The sequence below is a fragment of the Chrysoperla carnea genome, chromosome 3, assembly GCF_905475395.1.
Source record: "Chrysoperla carnea chromosome 3, inChrCarn1.1, whole genome shotgun sequence".
NCBI classification, from domain to species: Eukaryota; Metazoa; Arthropoda; class Insecta; order Neuroptera; family Chrysopidae; genus Chrysoperla; species Chrysoperla carnea.
In genome coordinates this window covers 25,638,739-25,659,407 of record NC_058339.1, presented here as the reverse complement: position 1 = coordinate 25,659,407, position 20,669 = coordinate 25,638,739, and the positions used below count along the sequence as shown (strand labels likewise).

The 20,669-nt window shown below is 30.4% G+C and overlaps 1 protein-coding gene across 3 annotated transcripts; it reads left to right on the top strand.

Moving 5' to 3' along the window:
• The first annotated feature begins 65 nt into the window (after positions 1–65).
• LOC123295353 (JNK-interacting protein 3) lies at positions 66–19,194 on the top strand. 3 transcript variants are annotated; one of them, XM_044876668.1, is made up of 15 exons: positions 66–347; positions 1,081–1,377; positions 1,570–1,790; positions 2,228–2,483; positions 2,558–2,603; positions 3,069–3,104; positions 3,526–3,543; positions 4,888–4,945; positions 5,099–5,393; positions 5,998–6,247; positions 10,902–11,934; positions 12,122–12,377; positions 12,441–12,576; positions 13,232–13,678; positions 18,930–19,194. In XM_044876668.1, the coding sequence occupies exons 1-15, from the start codon at positions 123–125 to the stop codon at positions 19,070–19,072; spliced, it is 3,717 nt and encodes a 1,238-aa protein (XP_044732603.1). In that variant the 5' UTR covers positions 66–122; the 3' UTR covers positions 19,073–19,194. The 3 variants fall into 3 exon arrangements, with proteins under 3 accessions (XP_044732603.1, XP_044732605.1, XP_044732604.1); XM_044876670.1 differs by lacking the exon at positions 18,930–19,194 and adding an exon at positions 15,930–16,139; XM_044876669.1 differs by lacking the exon at positions 3,526–3,543.
• The last annotated feature ends 1,475 nt before the right edge of the window (positions 19,195–20,669 follow it).

Below are 20,669 nucleotides of genomic sequence, written 5' to 3'. Positions count from 1 at the left end.
AAACCAAAAAATAATGTAGTATAGAATTTATAAATAGCAAATTATTTTAATCTAACAATGAATAGTATATGTTTTATTTATTAATGTGCAAGAGTTGTTTTGTATAAATAACTAAAATCATCATGGAATTAGACGACTCTGGTGGAGGTTTAGGTGCTGAAACCATATATGGTACACATGAAGATTCTCATGTTGTTATGTCTGAAAAAGTACAATCCTTGGCTGGAAGTATTTATCAAGAATTTGAACGGATGATTGCACGATACGATGAAGATGTTGTTAAAACATTAATGCCACTTCTGGTTAATGTACTCGAATGCTTAGATGCGGCCTATCAAGTTAATCAAGTAAGATTTTATTTCATTATATTTACTCCCATATTTTAGCTAAGAATTAGATTTTTAAATTATGTTTGGGATATAAAAGCGTTAAATATTTGTAAATAATATTACTTCTGCATACTTGACGAATTCTAACTTATTTCAATACCTTTTTATATAAAAACTTAATTTATAATTTTAATCTTATCTTGCAGAAAATAGTAGTTTAATTTTATTAGGAAACCTAGTGTTATTGTTAATGAAATTTTATAAATTTTTGATTGACTGATAAAAGGAAAAAATTTGCATAGATAACCCTATTATACATTTAAACTAACAAAGGCGGGGATAATTAAATAAATATTTATAAAAAATATTTGAAAAAAATTAAAATTCGAATAAGAAATTTACACGTTGTTCATTTTGAGAATAGATGGATCTTGTTGTATCGTAAAATTCATTTGCTTCTTTATCCGTAATAATCCTCGTTTTCGAACTGAGAAAATTCTTGTTAATATTCAAAAAATGATTCAATATGGACTGATGGGTGAATTCCGGTAAATATACATGTTACATAACATTTACTACATATGTAAAGCTTGGAAATCATTTCCGTCTAATAATTTGGCTTAAAAGGCAAATTAAGTATGATATTATTCTCCCCTGAGAGACTTTTTTTTCATTCGTGGGGATACATAAAAATGCATTTATATTTTATGGTCAAATAATTATTACAATCTGATTTTTTATTCTTATTCAGGAACACGATGTGGAATTAGAATTATTAAGGGAAGATAATGAACAGCTAGTCACGCAGTATGAACGAGAAAAAGGTGCTAGGAAGGCAGCAGAGCAAAAATTATTGGAAATTGAAGATGTTGCCGAAGGAGAAAGAAAAGAACAAGCAGCACGTCAAGAGTCTTTAGAAAGCATAATGCGAATGTTAGAGTTGAAACATAAAAATTCACTTGAACATGCATGTCGTTTGGAAGAAAGGGAAGCTGAATTGAAAAAAGAATATGCAAAATTACACGATAGATATACAGAATTATTTAAGGTTTGTATTTTTTAAAGCGTGTGTCCTGTAATTCGATCCAGCATGCTGGCCAGTACGTAAGAAAACGTTCTTTGTTCAATATTTTTGGCCAATTAATGCTGCCGAGAAACTTTGTTGTCTGTGAAAATAAAACTTTAAAATTTAGAAATTGCAATTAGAATACTAAAATTGAATATTACAATTTAATTACAGACACACATGGATTACATGGAAAGAACGAAATTATTACTGTCCGGTGGACAATTATCATCAGAACGTGCAGAGGTTGGTTCCATGAGAGGATCTACATCAAGATTACAAATGGGTCGATCTTCAGGTCCGGTATCCTTTGGTTTTGCATCACTTGAAGCGGCAGGAGATGGTATGGAAAGTGTGCCAACTTCACCTATTAGTAGTTGTCGATCATCACCAAGGTATAGAATTGAAATTCAAGATAATTACTTCTATAACATAAACCATATACAGTTTTAAAACAGATAAAATTGATCATATGAACCAATCACAAATCGTACCGTGCATGAGTTTCTTTTCAGGCATTGTCATGGGAGTGATAAACTATACTCGGCTGGTCTCCATAAACAGTAAAAAGTAGGGTAATACTTAAATATTATTGGGTCCCTGGGTACTTGCACAAGTGTATAGTGAACAGAGAGGCTTTGTTACAACTAAGTACTGATAAAAAATAAAGAAATTTTGCTGTTCCGGTTCTTGACTAACACCCTGTATAATACACAACGCGGAGAAATAATTTTATTGTGTATCTTAATTACAATTGGAGATATGATCGATTTTAAAATATTTAATATTTTAAGCATAAAATATTTTGGGCTAATTAAAAATTATTATGCAGCTTACATAGCGAAATGGATCAAATGACAGATTTGGCAGGCGGTGCAGGAATGTTAGGAACAGCACGTTCAACAATGGAACGGTCACAAGAAACAGATGCGGTAAGTCTTGAACATAGAGGCACTGCTACAACGCCACGTACTCCACCTACACCAGCGACACCTAATGCACCACAACCGCCACCACCAGCTGGACGTTCTCAAACAAAACGAGAACAACGTAGTGCCAACACTTTATACCAAGAGCTTAGTTTTCAGGTTAGTTCTAGTTATAATTTAGAACTAGCCCGATTTGAATAATTTTGATATGATATCGCTTTCTTTTTTTTCAGGATGCAGATGCACTTGCCGACATGGATGAAGGAGCTGATATTACAGGTAAACCAATTCTTCTAAACTCTTATTTTGTTCCATCTATGCACCAGGGTTGCCAGAAAATATTCAGCAAGTAGCCCCACCTAGGTTGAAAAGAGCCTAATGTACTACTTCTTTAACCTTTTAAGTTTCTTTTAGTCTTCAGGCTATATGGAGACTTTTTTTTCTTGGCTTCGTGGCATATGGGAGTTTTTGCATGTCGAAAGTAGCCTAATTCTGTGATAAGTAGCACAATCTGGCAACCCTGCTCAGCCCATTAATGGATGTATAATGAAGTATGTATCTTTTGTCTTTTCATTCAAGTCTAACAGGTTTGGTTTACATTTTTTACTCGTGGTGCTGACAACTTAGCGTTAAAATATCATAATTTACACAAAACAAATAATATGCCGAGTCTTATTTGCCCTTGTTTTTATAATCTGCTTCGTAATTAAAATCAATTTAATTAGTGTAATTAATAAATTTCAGGTGGCTATGTTCATCCAGGCGAATACGCGTCATCCGGTGAGTACTTTGTTAAGCATTTTCCAATCTATACAAACAAATTAATAAAATCATTTTTTAATCCAATAATTCCATAACATTTTTTTTCAAAATTTTCTAATCATAACGTGTGATTAATATCGAATAACCATATTATACAATAAAAAAGTTGTAAGTGGGTAAATAATTAAAATAAAATAAATAAAAGAAATCCATAAATGTTTATAACTTTTATAAATATGTGTACCATTTAGGATGGTTAATAAAAGCGCATATTGTTGTTAAATAATTTCATTAAAATGAATGAAAATTTTCGGCATGCTCTTCATTGTTTCACATTACTGCTTTCCACCTGTGATTGGTTAACTAATTCCTCTAACCTGTGTGTTCCCGATTTTGCCTGCATTGCTGCCGTTCTATCATTCATCATTTTTCAACATAGTCAACGATAACTTTTTTGGTAAGAATATATTAAAGCTTTTTTTTAAATAGTAATTTAGCGTAAATGCATGCATAAAAATTACATAGGAACAAAAATGAAATTATCTACATATAAAAGAATTTGTAACCTAAGATGCTAATCTGATAAAAGAAGATGAATATATCTGGTCGGAAAATTATCTCCTATAAACTGTCCAATTCAAATGACGGAAAAAGGTGATTTTTTTGTTGTTCAATTATTATTTTATTTTAAAAATGCTAAGTACATGGTAATCGGTGTTACAACCTCGCCAACTGGCGATAATAATTCGTAATAAATAACACAGTAAGCTACCCCGTTTTAAGTAGTTCCAATTTATACTACCAGTTGGCAATATTTGTTAAAACAAGGGGCAGTTTAAACTTTTTTGGGATTTTATAAATGAGTTTAGTACGTAAAAAGTTAGCTTTTTTACGTATGTAATTGATTTTATTTAAAATATGTACCACTTTCTTGGAAAGTCTGGGGGGAGGGGTATAAAAAAATTAAACAGACCAAACCCATCAACACAGCGAGTTGCCGAATAGAAAAAATTTTTTCGAATAATTTGGTTGAGATGTTCAAAACGTTTTCGTATTAAAAGTATCGAAAAATATTGAGAAATGATGATTTACACCAACCAAACAGTTATGAGGGTGTTTTTTTTTTGTTTGTATTTTTGTCTGTAAAGGTGTCATATCGTTGGATTTGTTTAAATCATTAGATTACTATAAAAGAAACTCATTTTCATTTTTGTTCTTGGAAATTAAATATCCACGCAAACATATGTTTATTTTGCAATCATTATCGATCATTTTTGCTATCCGATTAAGTTTTTAATCACCATCCAATAATTTAATTACTAACTATTAATAAGATAGAATAAAATGAGGTGTGATTGTTCTGATTATTTTATGAATATGGTTTTCTCTATTTCTGTCAACGTTTACTTTTAGATAATTTATTGATTAAACGGTTACAAGTCAACTAAGTAACATAGAGATTAAAATAGTGATTCATCAATTCCGTTTATGCAGCGTAATTGAAATATGGAAATAACCAAGGAAACATATTAATATTCATAAAATGAACTTAGAAATCACTTCTTATATCTTTTGAGAAATTATCATATAAAACTGTTTATTCCCCCCATTTTTGCATAATAACTTTTTAGTTTGCACTTTTTATCATGGCCATTATCCAATAATGAATCCAAGAATACTGTGATGTTTTGCCTGATTAGATTCAAAATTGCTAAAATCATTTAAATAAAAAAGATGTGTAAATGTATTGTTAAAAAATTATTTTTCTTTTTATTGTATTATAATTATATAAATATTCTAGGTATGGGAAAGGAAGTCGAAAATCTTATTATGGAGAACAACGAACTTCTTGCTACCAAGTATGTATCATTTATAAGTTTTTCAATTTTGTCCTTTTACAAATTTCAAACAAAATTCGTTATCGAAAATTGATGAAGTAATAATTGTCTTTGCAAATAAAAATTACTTAATTACGAGTTACAATGAAAATGTAATATAATATTTATTTATAGAAACGCATTAAATATTGTCAAAGACGATTTAATTGTCAAAGTGGACGAATTAACAAGTGAACAAGAAATGTTACGTGAAGAAATTAGATCATTAAATGTTGCACGAGATCGTCTGAAAGCAAGAGTTAGTGAACTGGAAGAAGACTTGAAGAAAGTCAAAGAAGCAAATGAAGCAAGAGCAGCAACTGCTAATAATGAGGCGCCAGATGAAGAAGCCGATATTCCAATGGCACAACGAAAACGATTTACACGAGTTGAAATGGCTAGAGTTCTCATGGAACGAAATCAATATAAAGTGAGTACAAATATTAGTTCTATTTGAATTGAAAAGTATTCTACTATAAACGGTTTTTATAAAAAGGTAATAATAAATATTGATACTTTGAATACTGGACTGACTAAAGGGATATCTATGCTGCTGTGCCCTAAAATCACTTCTTAATATAACCTTTTTATTACCCCATTGGAGAACAACTTGTCACCCGTAGATGAATCGTCTTTGGTTGGAAAGTTCTATTTTAAGCAGATAGTGAAATACGTTTAAGATAACGCCACTTGTACCAAAAAGTCCGCAATTTGGTCACGGTAGTCGGTAAAAAAATCTTGGAGAAATTGATGTACACGCTATTATTTTGAACTTTCTTTTTTGAAGCTGGTTAAAAATGATTTCTCTTTAAACAAATAGGTTTCATTTTGGCGAACGTAAGGTTACCTAGCTACATTAAGAAAATTTTGTATCGCCTGACTTTATTTAGTACTGCAAAGGATAAAAGAAAGGAAGTATGAAAATAAGTTCAAAAATAGTTTGTTATTAAAAAAATATAGACTTTGGGAAAATTTTGCTTTTCATAAATATAATATTATAAGTAAAATTTTTAATTAAATTAAACTACTTATAGGAACGTTTTATGGAATTACAAGAAGCCGTGCGTTGGACAGAAATGATTCGAGCATCGCGTAATGATCCCTTAGATAAGAAAAGTAAACAGAGTATATGGAAATTTTTTAGTAATTTATTTAGTAGTAATGACAGACCAGAACGGCCGTTAATGGAGGGCCATCTAAGGTATCATGCACCAACGAATAGTGTTGCACCAGGAGTTCGAGCATTAACACGACCAGGACAAGATTTTCTGGATACTGATATTGGTTCGTCTCGTAAAATCTCACCTTAATTTAATTGTTATTAATAAATGTTGCTTGTATTAGTCATTATTTTTTATTTGTATTGTTTTTTTTTTTTGGCCAGCTGCTTGCGTGATAATAATTGTGTATGTTTTGAACCGTAAGTTATATCGAAAATAAATCGTATATGTGATGATCTCATATCTAAAGAATGATTTAAGAGTACTCACAAATCTTTTTTATATACATTGTCAACCCTCTTATACTCATGGATCAAGGAACCCAAATGTATAATCAAACGCACTGTATATTGGTCAAATGGCTATTTTTAATAAAAAAAAGGACCGCCATAGGATTTTTGGGTGTTTAAGAAATATATCTTTTTTATTACATCCTTTTTGTAAATAAGGTACAAGGGTGTAATAAAAATATATATATTTCTTAACACCAAAAAAAAAAAAAGAAGCTGTAGTAGGTAATATTTGTCTTTCTTTTTAATATTTTAATTACAGGGACGTTATTCTTAAAAAAAGAGTAAAAATTACTTTCCCGCAAGCATCTGGTTAAGTACTGTGTTATTTTGTCTGTAAATTTTATTTGCACTGTTGATATTATTTATTTATTATTATCAAAGTATAAAGCTTACATACTGATACTCGAAAATTTTACGATTGTTTATTATTAAATGTTAGAAAAATTCAAAGCCAACGATTTTTTAAACAATTTTTATACATTTATTTCTTAATTATTTCAAATATTAGAAGATATACAAAAAGTTTTGGGAAATCTTCGTAGAAATTGAATGGAATATTCATTCCTGTTAAAAGACCTCGCACATTTAATTTTTACTTTTGATTGAAATTTGACAGCCTAATTAAAAGTTGCAAAGGTCGAAACTTGGTCGAAATTTTCTAAAAACATTTATTTCGACAAAAATGAACTGTCAGTAAGAGTGGAGATATTTTTAATTAAAAATGTGTTTTTATGTATGGGTGATGGGTAGTTAAGGAAGTGCATTCGTGAATAGCTTTTTTACATAATATTTATACATAATCCATGTCCAAAAAAATGAATAATATTTTAGCAATGTGTATGTATGACAAGCATGCATCCAAACCTCTCACTTCAATGATTTACATAATTTTACCAAATATACGTAATTTTTAATTATTTTAATTATGATCCATTGTATACGGAGATATAACGTGAAACTGTTTTTGTCAAAATGGCGGCACTTCTGCTCTCCAAATTTGTAAAACCTTTGTGCATTTACATTCAGTATGTAATCGTGAATCTATTTAAAATAAAAAATAACTCCTGTAAATTAGTGCATTGTAGGCAAGAATAACGAGGATTGTTTTACTTTTCAAAGTTATGTAGTCCTAACTTATTCGGGATTTATCGATAACTTGATTATATTTTCTTGTCATTTGCAGTAAGTAGATAAGATAAAATTCGGAAAAAACTAAAAATTAACAAAATTAAAAACTAGCGCAACTAATTATTCAAGACTTGCTTTATAAACCAAGATCTGATTTCATAATTTTGAGCTTTGAGCAAACGGATGCAACGTTTTGTGTCCCTTACATTAGTTCAAAATTGAACCTTTTGCAATTTCGTCTGTGGTAGGTTATTTGGTCCTAAAATGACGTAATAATAAATGTACAGAATGATACTATTATAAAGCCCATTCCATTTACATAAGCTTTTCTCAGACGACTTTTTGTCTACTACACGAATATTGCATTTGCATCCTATTTGCAAAAGGTACAATTTTGGGCAAACGTTAAAGCAGGATTTTGATGCCTGAAAGTTGCATCCGGTTTGGATACATATCTATGAATGCACGCTTGATCTATTACATAACTATGAATGTCCCACTAAATATTTATCAGGTTTTTACTTACAATTTTTCACGTTAAATGACATTTCGTCGCAATCTATTGAATAATTGAATTAATTGTGCCAAAAATAATCAATGATCTTATCATGTTATGGGAGGTGTTTTTACATATTAATTTTATGCTTTTTTCTGTTTGGTATTCATTTTAATAGAATGAAGCGTCTTACTCAATTTTTAAAAACTAATAATCATCTGTTGCAGTGCTGCGAAAACTTTTTACTCTCGTGATCCATTTATTTTGAATAAAATTTTCTTGTGATCCAGTAAATTCAGTGAATCATTAATATTCTCAGAACCTATGGTTTGCGCTGCACTGTTCTACTTGGTAGTTGAAATATGTATTATGTAACATTGGTCAAGGAATTGGGATAGACTAACAAGAAATAGTTTAATAAACAATGGGATCGTTCACGAACGATTTTCTTAACATTTTTTAATATTAGTTAGGTCTATATGAAATGTTCGGCAAATTTAAGCAAAACTAGCAAATAGTATAGAAAATAAAATTCTAACTTGAAAAAAAAATGTGCCATGAGATAAGTCTTTGTTAAATATGATATTTAATTTTGATAATTTATTACTTAAAATTAGTAAAGTTTAAATTTTTATAATAAAGTTTACTATAGTTTATTAGTTGCTACTTTCGCTTTAAGTTTAATATTTACAAATAACCTAAGAGGGGCTGGTATGTAAATTTTCTCTTGTGGGAAATAAAATTCAAGGTTACTCAAACAAATGCCAGAACATCAGGCAGAGTTTTTTCTTTCGGGACCGGTGCGCTAGGCTATTGTCCGTGGATTATTATTGACTGATATTTAAATTTTACGTTCAAAATACTGCCCTGAATTAAATGTAAAAACATCAGCCACGTACCAGACCTTTGTTTTTATCTGATCAATCCTTCCACTTGAGTGTGGCTTGGATCTCAGGTGTCACCGAATTTCTGGCTGATGTTTTGGCAAATTTTTAAAAAAAAAATAATAGTTTTATCTGTACCAGGCTTTAAGGAAAAACCTTATCTGTACTAGTTTCTCTGGATTGCTAGCTGATTTTCGAATTTTACGTTCAAAATGCTGCCCTAAACGTAATGTAAAAACATCAGCCACGTATCAGACCGTTGTTTCTATCCGATCTATCCTTCCAATTTGGGGTGGTAAATTCACGTACCTGTTCGAGAGTAAAACTTGCATATCCGTCCTCTTGCTCTAAAAGATATTTAAGTTCTTCGTAAATAAAACAAATTTGTTAATTTATACTTTAGAATATTGAACGTAAATATCTATGTAAGTATTAAACTTACTGGCTATTCTTTCTGATGATAATAAAAAGCCTATAAACCAGTTTCTGAAAACTCGATTTGCTTTCGTTTTTACCATAAAATGATTATGCACAAAATTAAAGCTTAGTAGTATATTTGCTATATCACCAAATTTCTGTGATTTTTCCATTAGGTTTATATTTATTAATAATAATTTGGCTGTAGTTGATTGACTGCTTAAAATAAATACAGTGGACGAGCCCATTGTATTGCACAAATTTATTAATCCTGATTGAAGTTAATTACTTTGTTGAACATTATTTATATATCATTATAAATTATGTGTAATTGTTAAACTTTGAATAAATTTTATCAATCTTTTTTCTTTAACTTTTATTTAACAATTTTCTTATTAACAAGAAAGGAAGTATTTAAAAATCGTTATTAACATTTACCTAAATTTATGATGATTATATTTGTGTTATTTCCAGGTTATTTTATATTTATGTTGAATTAGTTCATATGGAGTAGTTTTGTTTCAAAATTTAATATATTTGGTTATGGCTTATTTTTTAATTAGTATATTTTTCAGTGTGTAGAACCAATTAAAAACAAAGAAATCTTACTAATGTTATAAGGTTTAGGTATGCCATTAAAAATTGGGAATGTTTGTATAAAAGATAAAAGTGGGGCTAAAGTGACCTTCCCCATATTTTTTGATTAAAAAAAATAGCACTTACATTTGTTAGTTTAACTTCGCTTATGCGAATAACAGTTAAATTTCTACACTTTTCCTACACTATACTACCTTTAAATGACGAAAAAAGTGGTGAGTCAGAACAGGCTATGTTAACGTTTCAAATAAGTTTAACTCTTGTAATGATATTACGACAAGCCCTGTTGCTTTTTCTTAATTTCACGAAACAATTATTTTTGATTTTCTTCATTTTACGAAGTATTAAAAACGCTATTCAAACGCTACGCAAAGCTATTTAGCTTCCCAAAATAACAGTTGTAAAGATTGTATTGATTGGACTTAAGAATTTTTGTTTCGACAATAAAAATAAACAGTTGTTAAAAACTTAACGTCCTAGTGAAATTTTAGAAATTTGACGTCACTTTTCTCAGTTACTTAAAAGGCATTAAATACGTCTTTAAAAATAGACTAAAAGTTTTTCAATTACTTTTTTCCTCAGACAAATAATTTAAGCTCTCGCAGGCATGTATGTAACCTACTTTGAATTTTGACCCCTGATTTGTGATTGAAAAATGAGTCTACGGAAATGGTTAGCTATTGCGAGACATTTGAATGTTCTCTTACAATATTTTGATTTACGAGGGCAATATTTGGTTGTATGAGGATGTCAAGGTTTACAAAAACTGAACTCGAAAATTGAGCAAATTTGACCGGGACCCAATTTTCATAAGATTAGTGCGAGTTGTAAAATGACCCATTTAAAAAAACCATTGCATGTACTGGAAAGTCAAGTTAACAAAATTACAAAATATATTTTTAGGGTCCGGTTCAGAACGCCTTGTAGCACGGCGTGCAGTCGAACGACGAGAACAATATAAACAAGTACGTGCGCATGTACGTAAAGAAGACGGTAGACTACAAGCTTATGGTTGGAGTTTACCTGGAAAAGTATCTGGACCAGTGGCAGCCGTGTCATCATCTGGAAATCAATCTAAAAATTCAGGTAGTGGTGGTACCGTACCTGTCCCAGTACCCGTTTACTGTCGACCATTAGCTGAAACAACACCTGGTATGAAAATATGGTGTGCAGCTGGTGTCAACTTAATGGGTGGTCATACCAAAGACGGTGGTTTAATGGTTGGAGGCAGTGTATTTTATTCAGACAATTCATCGGATCCTATTATTACAGAAATAAGTAATGACGATTCCGATGTTGCAAATTTAGATCGTGAATTAAGTGCTGGACGTCAAGCTGCATTACTGGAAACACAATTATCATCGTTTGTATGGATTTGTACATCGACGAAAAATGCATCAATGGTCACTGTCATTGATGCAAACAATCCCGCTGTGGTCTTAGATACATTCAATGTGTGTGATAATCATTTGTTATGTATTGCTAGTGTAGCTGGAGCAAGTCCATCCGATTATTTAGACACTTCAGAAATTATAAAACCAACACCAATAAAAAAAGAAGAGGGAGAAGAACAATTTGTTGAGGGTGAAATTACTTTTGTTGAAAATGCAGAGGCTGCACCATCACCATTTGCATCTCAAGCAACTGAAAGCAATGAAGATGAAGAACAGTCTACGAAGGTTGAAGAGAAAGAAAATGAAATTGAAACAAGTACTGACACTGCCAATACTGAAGAAGATAGTAAAAATGATACGAATTCAGTGAAAGATGATGAAAAGAAGTCATCGAATTCTAATGATAATGTAGAAATGTCTAGTGTTCTTGCCACAATGTGGTTGGGTACTCAAAATGGTGCATTGTACGTCCATTCAGCCGTTGCAAATTGGAGATATTGTTTACATTCCGTAAAATTGCAAGATGCAGTTTTAGCAATAGTGTAAGTATTTTTAATTATCAATCTATTTATGAAGAAAATTTGAATTAAATATATCTACCGCAACGACATTAAGGAATTTAGGTTAAAGATTGTCGATAATTTAACCTATAGATCTGCGTTAGTTTCAGTTAAGAAGTTTACTTACTTAGACATCAACACTTACTATGTTTTTTTTTTCGTATTCTAGACAAATGAGTAATAGAGTTGTAACAGCATTGGCTGATGGTACGGTTGCTGTATTTCGTCGTGATTCAAATACTGGACAATGGAATTTACAAAATTATCATTTAGTAAGATTAGGTGGTCCAACCAACTCGGTTCGATGTTTAACAGCTGTAACAACAAAAGTTTGGTGCGGTTATAGAAATCGAATACATGTACTAGATCCGCAAACTTTAACGTTGGTTAAATCATTAGAAGCACATCCACGAAAAGAAAGTCAAGTAAATTTAACTAATTCTTATTTGTTATTTGCTGATTATTAATTTTGTTAAATTTCATTTAAGGTACGACAATTGGCTTGGTTTGGTGAAGGTGTTTGGGTGTCGATAAGGCTTGACTCTACTTTACGATTATATCATGCTCACACGTACCAGCATTTACAAGATGTTGATATTGAACCTTATGTTAGTAAAATGTTAGGTAGGTAAAACTGAATAAACATCAAAATCAAAAAGTTTCAAAACATTAACCTGATTAAAGTGCTTCGAGGAACTGAATCCCCTGGCACTGAATAACATAGCCAGACTGATCTATATACAGGGCCACTCTTGCGTTAAAGGGGATGAAGCAGGGTATTCGATGGCACGATAGGGGGACGTCTCATACGCTCCTTTCTTCTGAACCTGTCATTCCTATAATAAGAACTTCCGTAATTTACCGAATCAAGGAATTACTACTACAAGCCCATCTTGAGACTTTGCGAATAATAGAAATTTTCGCAATTTCGCTTTATTGGCATGACTGTACTACCCTAAAACTTACTAGAACAAAATTGAGAAAGGTAGTAGACTCTTGACAGGATACTATCGATTGAACTACCACTTGTAGGTACTTTATGGAGGGCAATGAAATCTCCATACATGTTATTTGCACCTGCGAAGGTTATGAGTTTGACCGGCATGTATGTTCATATTTTTCCTCATGACTACTTATCATAAATGGACAAGAGTGAGGTATCATTGGAATTTTTAGAACGTGATTTTGTAGTTGTCAGGGATTTAGTTTTTGAACTTTATTTTATTCTTTACCAACAGTGCAGTCGATTGGTGTAATCTTAATTGGTATTATTTTGTAGGAACTGGTAAATTAGGATTTTCATTTGTACGAATAACAGCATTATTAATATCATCGAATAGATTATGGATTGGTACAGGAAATGGTGTAATAATTTCTGTACCTTTAAGTGAAAATAGTTCCAGTATAGGTACAATAGCTGTACGTGGTTCAGCTACAAATTCGATATTACCAGGTGGGGTACGAATATCACCAGCACCTGGTAATTTTATACCATATTGTACGATGGCACATGCTCAACTTAGTTTTCATGGACATCGTGATTCTGTGAAATTTTTCGTTGCGGTACCGGGATGTGGTGGTATGAGTGCAGCATCATCGCCAGCCAACATTACAACCACGACCACAAATGATAATCATTCATCTACAATTACTAGTCCTACAAGTAAGATGCCAGCAGCAATGTTAGTGATGTCTGGTGGAGAAGGCTATATCGATTTTCGTATAGGTATGCACCTTATTTATATTTTTTTAGTATTTGATGCTAACTATTTTAACTGCGTTACTAGAAAAATCGTGAAAATTTTCGTCATATACAAATGTTTTTTTATAATGAGGTGAAAATTTAAGGATTGATTATTGAATTATTAAATGGAGATTTTCATTGTGGTGTTTTCAAATTTCTTATTATATGGATATCTAAAAATAAACCTAGATTCAATTTGTGTCGCGTTTTCCAAAATGAGCTACCTATTTGTAACTTCTGTATCCTTTTATTATATTGTTAATTTGAGGTTTCACACAATGATATCATCATTTCTGTAATAATAATGCCTATATCTATAAATAAATAATATCATTATTTAAAAATACTGGCAGTATTATAAAATTAATGAAACAATAATCGTAAGGAATTCAATAGTATTCTTGATTTTAATATAAGAATGACCCTGAAATCTCTTTCAAAATTAGTTGGTTCTTAGATTTTTGAGTCTTGAGTAATTGTTAAAAATAACTTAAATTTGAAAGAGTCTCTCTCCCTTTTAAAAACAAGGTCATCTTTGGATTTACCATTTTGAATCAAACAAATGTTATATGTTTAACATTTTACCTATCAATGTATATCCCGAGTTTCGAGTCAATGACTACATTTATGCGTTCATAACTAAAAATCTTTAGGGAGTCTGAGGTCGAATTTCCACGAGATTCGTACGAAGTCCTTTATATCTTACTCTAGAATCACTGTTCAAGAAGCATTATTCGAGCGACGTAAATTGTTGGTTCAAGTAAGATTTCAGAATTCATCAAGTCGGACGATTGTTACTCTTCAACCTTTTCCAAGTTACCACGAACCATTATCAGGTTTTTCATAACAAACATCAGAATACGAGTATACAATATTTCATTTTAAAACGATTGAAGGATTATTTAATTTAATAGTAATTGCTCCTTAAATTTTCATCAAATTTTTGAGAAACATTGTATAAATTTTTAATATTTAAGTAATAGTTTAATTTTAGTTAATAGCAAAACAAAAGTGTTAAATGAGTAGAATTGAATTTTAAAGGAATACTGTTGTCATGTTCTCTTGACAATGTGTATTTACCTTAAGTAGCATATTGTTTTTATTTTTTGATATTCTTTTGCTTTTGTTTGTATTTTGATTTGCTTATATGTCACATCAATCCATTAATTACTACTTGTGTATAACTTTTTTTAAACAAGTTTTGATAGGCCTAATTAAGACTTTAGTCAGATTGATAGGCAAGATTGTAATATAGTAGGATTTGTAGCTTATTTTGATTGTACAAATCCTATATCTGTTAGTCGTTGACATCCGGAGATATTTAAGAAAACGAAGCTGAAGTATTATTACCAATTACTTGTTCATAAGCCTGCTATTTGGCAATATACCAATCTCTTGCAATTTGTTAAGGATTTGTATGCAAAGTAAATTTTTTGACTAGATCGTCTTCTGATCACGAGGGCTCGAATATGACACCTCGAGCATATGCAAATACAAGCAATTTTTGTATTATTTCTTGTAATTAAAGAACGACTTTTTGATGAACGGCGGCAATTTGCAAGCAGCACGCCCCAGTTGAACAGCCTTTGATCGATTAATCTTCAAAGATATAAATTTCTCAGTTCTTCTTTATTTTAAGAATTTGCTTTTGCTCGGCTACCATTTTTACCAATGTATGTCCGATGTTTTGCCGTGATTATTAGCCTATGATCAGCCAAAACGACCGTTAGTTATAATACAAACCATTTAAAAGTCGATAAATAACCAATGATTTCCCATCAGGCATACGCAAAGCATAACCAAGCATACTACGTCAGACATTGATTAGTTATATGAAAATTTTTCTAGTTAGGGATTCTAATGATTGGTAAAACGCACAAATTATATTGAAAAATCAACTGGATGTTTAATAGCGATTAAGCCACGAACAACGCTTGACTTCAGGGAGAAAATTAAAAAATTATTTTTCTTTAATATTTCGTGAGCTCTGTGTTTTTTTCGCAGTCTTTGACTCTAATTTTGTATTGTGTGTAGGTAAAGACAAATATAAAATACGTTTTTTGTAATTATTAATAGGCCGGGGATTAAGATTTTTAAGTAGTTTAAAAAAAGTTATTCACAATTCCCTAATTCAAAACACATAAATAAATGCATGTGAACATTACGACCAACACATCTCGGCTAGGCTCTATTAGGATAATAGGATTAACAGGAAGATCGATGCCGGTTACAGTGGACGATGGAAGTGAACCTCGTGATGGGGCATCTCACCTTATAATATGGCAACTACTTAAAGACGAAGGATAATTCAACGTCCTTCAACGATTTTCATACAAAACACATCAAGTCATCACCTGTACCTTCAAATCATTATCACTAAGGAGATCGATCTCATACTAAAAAACGAAGAAATTTTTTTATTTTTTCATAAATATTCATATTTTGCGCCAGTTTATTTTTAATATATAAATTCATTAATAATACAAATTATGTGATCATTTAAACAAATTATAAAGCTTAGAAAACGGAATATGGTTCAAAAAATAGTATCTGTGGGAAACGTTCCGTTAAATGGTTGTTTATCAAATTATCTTGTCACAACGAATAAAATGAAACGAAAAATTTAGAAAATAGCTTTAATTATAATATTTTAAAAGTTAGGGTAAAAAAAAGCAAGTACTCTAAATTCATGAGATTTCAACTCTATTGTATTAATAAATAAAGAGTTGGAGATTAATCCTCATAAAATAACAAACATTTTTTAACAACTCAACTTCTTAGTAGCTATCATCATACTTTAAAACGGGATGAATTAGAAACAGCGAAATAAAAAGTAACAAAACCTCCTTTTTCCTACAATCTTCTTAATTCACATTTATTTTATCGTTTCCAAAAAGCTTTAATTATATTATTTTCTTAGTAATTATTAGTGAACTATGGAAAAAACTTCTATATCGTTAAAATAATATGTCATTCAAATATCGATGAAATAAACTACCTCTATTTGAATGTAGACTAGATTTTTGAAGAGAATTGAGTATAACAAATATGAAAATCGAGATCTGTTGACTGATTTGTATATTCGTACCTGATCTAGGAATCTGTACCCTAGGACTACAGCGTAATATTCGGCAGCCTGAAAACTTCAGAGACTGTTGTTAAGATCGTGTCTGAAAACTTTTTCTTTTACGAAAGTACCTTAAAACCAAAGTGAAGTCAAGTCTCCGGTTATGCAAATCTTCGTAGAGGAAAAGTTTTTAGGTATGATCTTAATACCAAGTTTCTCAGATTTCCAGCCGATGTGAAAGTATTGTTAACGGGTGCTATTTATTGATGTGTGCTAAATAAACGAGTTACGTGAAATTTTATATATATTACCAAAATCATGAATTTAGACTACTTATGACACGCACTCCCGGTAAATTTTTTCCAATGTTGTTGATATAAGACACAATCAGCCGTCTTTTAATTTTAAATACCATTGTTGCTTTTTCATTTAATGTTAATTAGAATAAAATTGACTGATTTTTAAGGAATCCATTTTATTTAATAATTTACCAAATTTTAAATAGTGACATTTTTGTAGTGTTTATTTTTTTTAAATTCTGATAATTTTAAAAACTAGAAGAAGTCGTGTGAGATGTTTTACACCGTATAAAAGCTTTTTGCAACATAATTATAATGATGCATGAAATTTAAGTTTTAGATAAAATTTTGTTTTATTTTTGTTTTGTGTATTTTAAGCATGTGTTACAACAATGCACTTTTATTCATTAAATAAATTGCACTGTTAGAACTTATTTATTATATTTTGTAGATTTCAATTGTTGTAATTTGATAGTTGATAAAATTTAGATAATAATATAAAATTATAAACAACGAAATTTATATTCGCATTGTTTTCAAATATTGATCGTTTTATATGAAGTTCATCTTTCTAATGTTTCTATTCGAGGAAATAAGGCATTTAACCAGGAATCAACTGTTTGAAAATAGGTTTTTGTGGGAGCCGGCTCCCATAAGAATCTATTGGAAAGGAGTCGATTCCAGGGCTAAATGCCTTATTTCCTCAAGTAGAAGCATTACAAAGATCAACTTCATTTAAAACATTTCGTTTTTATTTCTTCGATTATTCGCCTTTTCATTTAAAATAATTCCCATCGAATGGATCCCTTGAACGTCAAAATTTTTGATCAAAATCAAATAAGATTGTGTTTTGAATACTGTGTTAAAAATGTGTATGCATGTATGAAATGCGTTTGTTAGAAACGTTTAATATGATTTTGAATGGTAGTTTTAGATAATAATTAATAAAAGACTTATCACATTTAAAAAAAACCTTATTTTACCGTTAATAACAAAAATAGTTAGACACACAATCTGTGGGAATGCCCTAGGTCTTTGTCTATAAAAATTAAATTTGTGTAAATTACAGCTGGGCCAAAAGCCCTCATTTAAAAAGTTAGTAACTTTTTTAGTTGATAATTTTGTTTTGTTTTAGACGTTAAACTTGGTAGATCAAAATTCCATAAGGAAAATTTTACCACGTTCAAAATGGAAAAATACGCTCAAAGAATGCAAGAATGCAGAAAATGTTCAAATTATTTTTGGAAAACACCCTATCAGTATTATTTATAACATTTTCCCAGCATACTGAATATTTTCAATCGATCGTTTAGCTTTACAATGCTTTATACATTCCCGATGCTTCAACAGCACTCATTTTCCCGAGGCTCATTTTCGTGCTTTGTAGCCAAATTTGGGCAATATAGGAAGGATGTAGATGTGAGACGCGTGGGTAAACCGTTCTAAACGATCGACCGAAAACAATCAGCTTGTTGGGCAAAAATAACGCTGATCATTTTCCAAAAAAAAAATTTGGTACTAATTTCGTACGATCCTCAATGGGGTGTTTTTCCAAATTGGAGAAACCTAATATGGAAATGTTAATATTCCAAGTTTAACGTCTATAGCAAAATAAAATTTAAACATATTCATTTAAATAAGAACTAAATAAAAAGACTTTTCGCGCACCCTATAATTGATCATACAGAATCATATCGAACTATTCATTAATACTTTTAATTTTATTGTATGCTATGTTTGTTATTTAAACTGATTCCATTAATTTTATTACTAATCAAATAAATATTAACAACAAACAGACAAAAAAAAATTTGTTTTTTATAAAATAATGCAACTAGTTACCATGTTAGCATTTATTATTGTTCAGGTGATGGAGATATGGAAGACAGCGTTGTGTTGGAGGAGGTGAATGAATCAAACAATGCAGAATCCGCCTCCTCACAACAACAAACCATCGAACAGAAGGGTGAGAAGAGTCACCTCATTGTATGGCAAGTGTCGCTCACGTAGTTGATGTTTTTATTACCAATATAAACCTCATAATTATATAATATATTTAATATATTAAGCTAAAATATGATTACTATGCGCCAATATGTTTTATTATTTGCATTTTACAAACAAAATCTAAATTTTACTCTAATAAAAAAAAGGAAATATTTGTCTATTTGTAAAATAGATACAAATTTATTAAAACAATTTCAATATATTTATTAAAATAATATTTATAGATGAAAAAAAACACTCAATAATTATTATTAATATTATAAGGAACTAAAAATAATTTAATTATATATTTTACAGCATACATAATGTACACCTATTTAACAATGTCCCTAAAATCTTCAACTATAATGTAAAAAGACAACAAATAGAAACCTAGCAAATTTTATAAGACCCTAAAAACGCTTAAAATCATCATCTCACTTACACGTTGTAACCGTAACTTACACGTTCACAGTTTTTGGCATTTCACAGATGTGCAAAAAAAAAATCTTTATTATCTGCGTTAACACGAAACTTCTTACATCATGTCAGTTAGTTTACCAGAATCGGTTATATTTAACGTAAAGTTTCTACTATAAAATATCATTAGCTATAAATTCGGTTTAATAACTCAGGCTCTTAAGTGATATCGTGTGAACGGGACTATGGTAAATGCAAGTTGCATATGTGTAAGTGGAATCTTGTTTTTTTTTGTGGCCTCAAATTGACGAAATCATGAACTTGCCATGAAAGTTTGCGCAATGGATATTAAAATATTGAAAAATATACATTGCACAAACTCTGGCGGTAAGTTGATGATTTCGTAATTCGCCATTCAAAGAACATGATTCGGAACCATGACGGTAATAATATAAAGAAGACGCTGTTACATTCAGCGATTTCCACATAAAACGGTATCTCTTTTAACTACTACTTGACAAATGTGTAGTAGCAATGTAGCAATATCGTTTTCGTCATGTTATCGCATCTCATCTTCTTATATTATCTCTATGGGTTGTTTTATAAAGATGATATACAGAAGGAGACGCTGTAACATTCAACGATTTCCACCATATTTTCATATAAGATGGTATCTTCTGCTTAACAAATGTGTACTATCAATGTGGCGGATCCAATATCGTTTTGATCAACATTAGTGCATCTCCTCTTCTAATAATACCTCCATGCTCGGAACACTTCAACTTCGTTTAGACGGTTTGACACTCAACAATTTTAAGTTCAATTTGTACCCGACTATGAATACTTTTACACTGGGTGTAAAATGTGTACACTTACACACAGTGTTGGTTCTTTTTGCAAGGTGTACTATGTTGTGTAAATGTTAAAACATTATCTGTGGTACATTAATTTTCACTTTTCAATGTATTTATTTTACACCCAGTGAACTTATCGAAACGAAACGAAAAATATGTCTTTACATTATAGGCTTAAGATTTTTTATTATTATTTTGCATCGCAAAATGTTACTAAAACAAATTTAAATATACAATTTTAAATGTTATTGCAAATTTAATTTTCAATATAAAAAATAAATATTACAATAATGATAGAATATGGAAAGTCCATATAAATATTACTTTTATTAATCGTTTTATTAAAC

Coding starts and splice junctions, on each gene's coding strand:
- LOC123295353 (XM_044876668.1), top strand. CDS start 123: ATGGAATTAGACGACTCTGGTGGAGGTTTAGGTGCTGAAACCATATAT. Junction 2,484..2,557: donor ACCAAGAGCTTAGTTTTCAG/GTTAGTTCTAGT, acceptor CTTTTTTTTCAG/GATGCAGATGCACTTGCCGA. Junction 12,378..12,440: donor ATCCACGAAAAGAAAGTCAA/GTAAATTTAACT, acceptor ATTTCATTTAAG/GTACGACAATTGGCTTGGTT.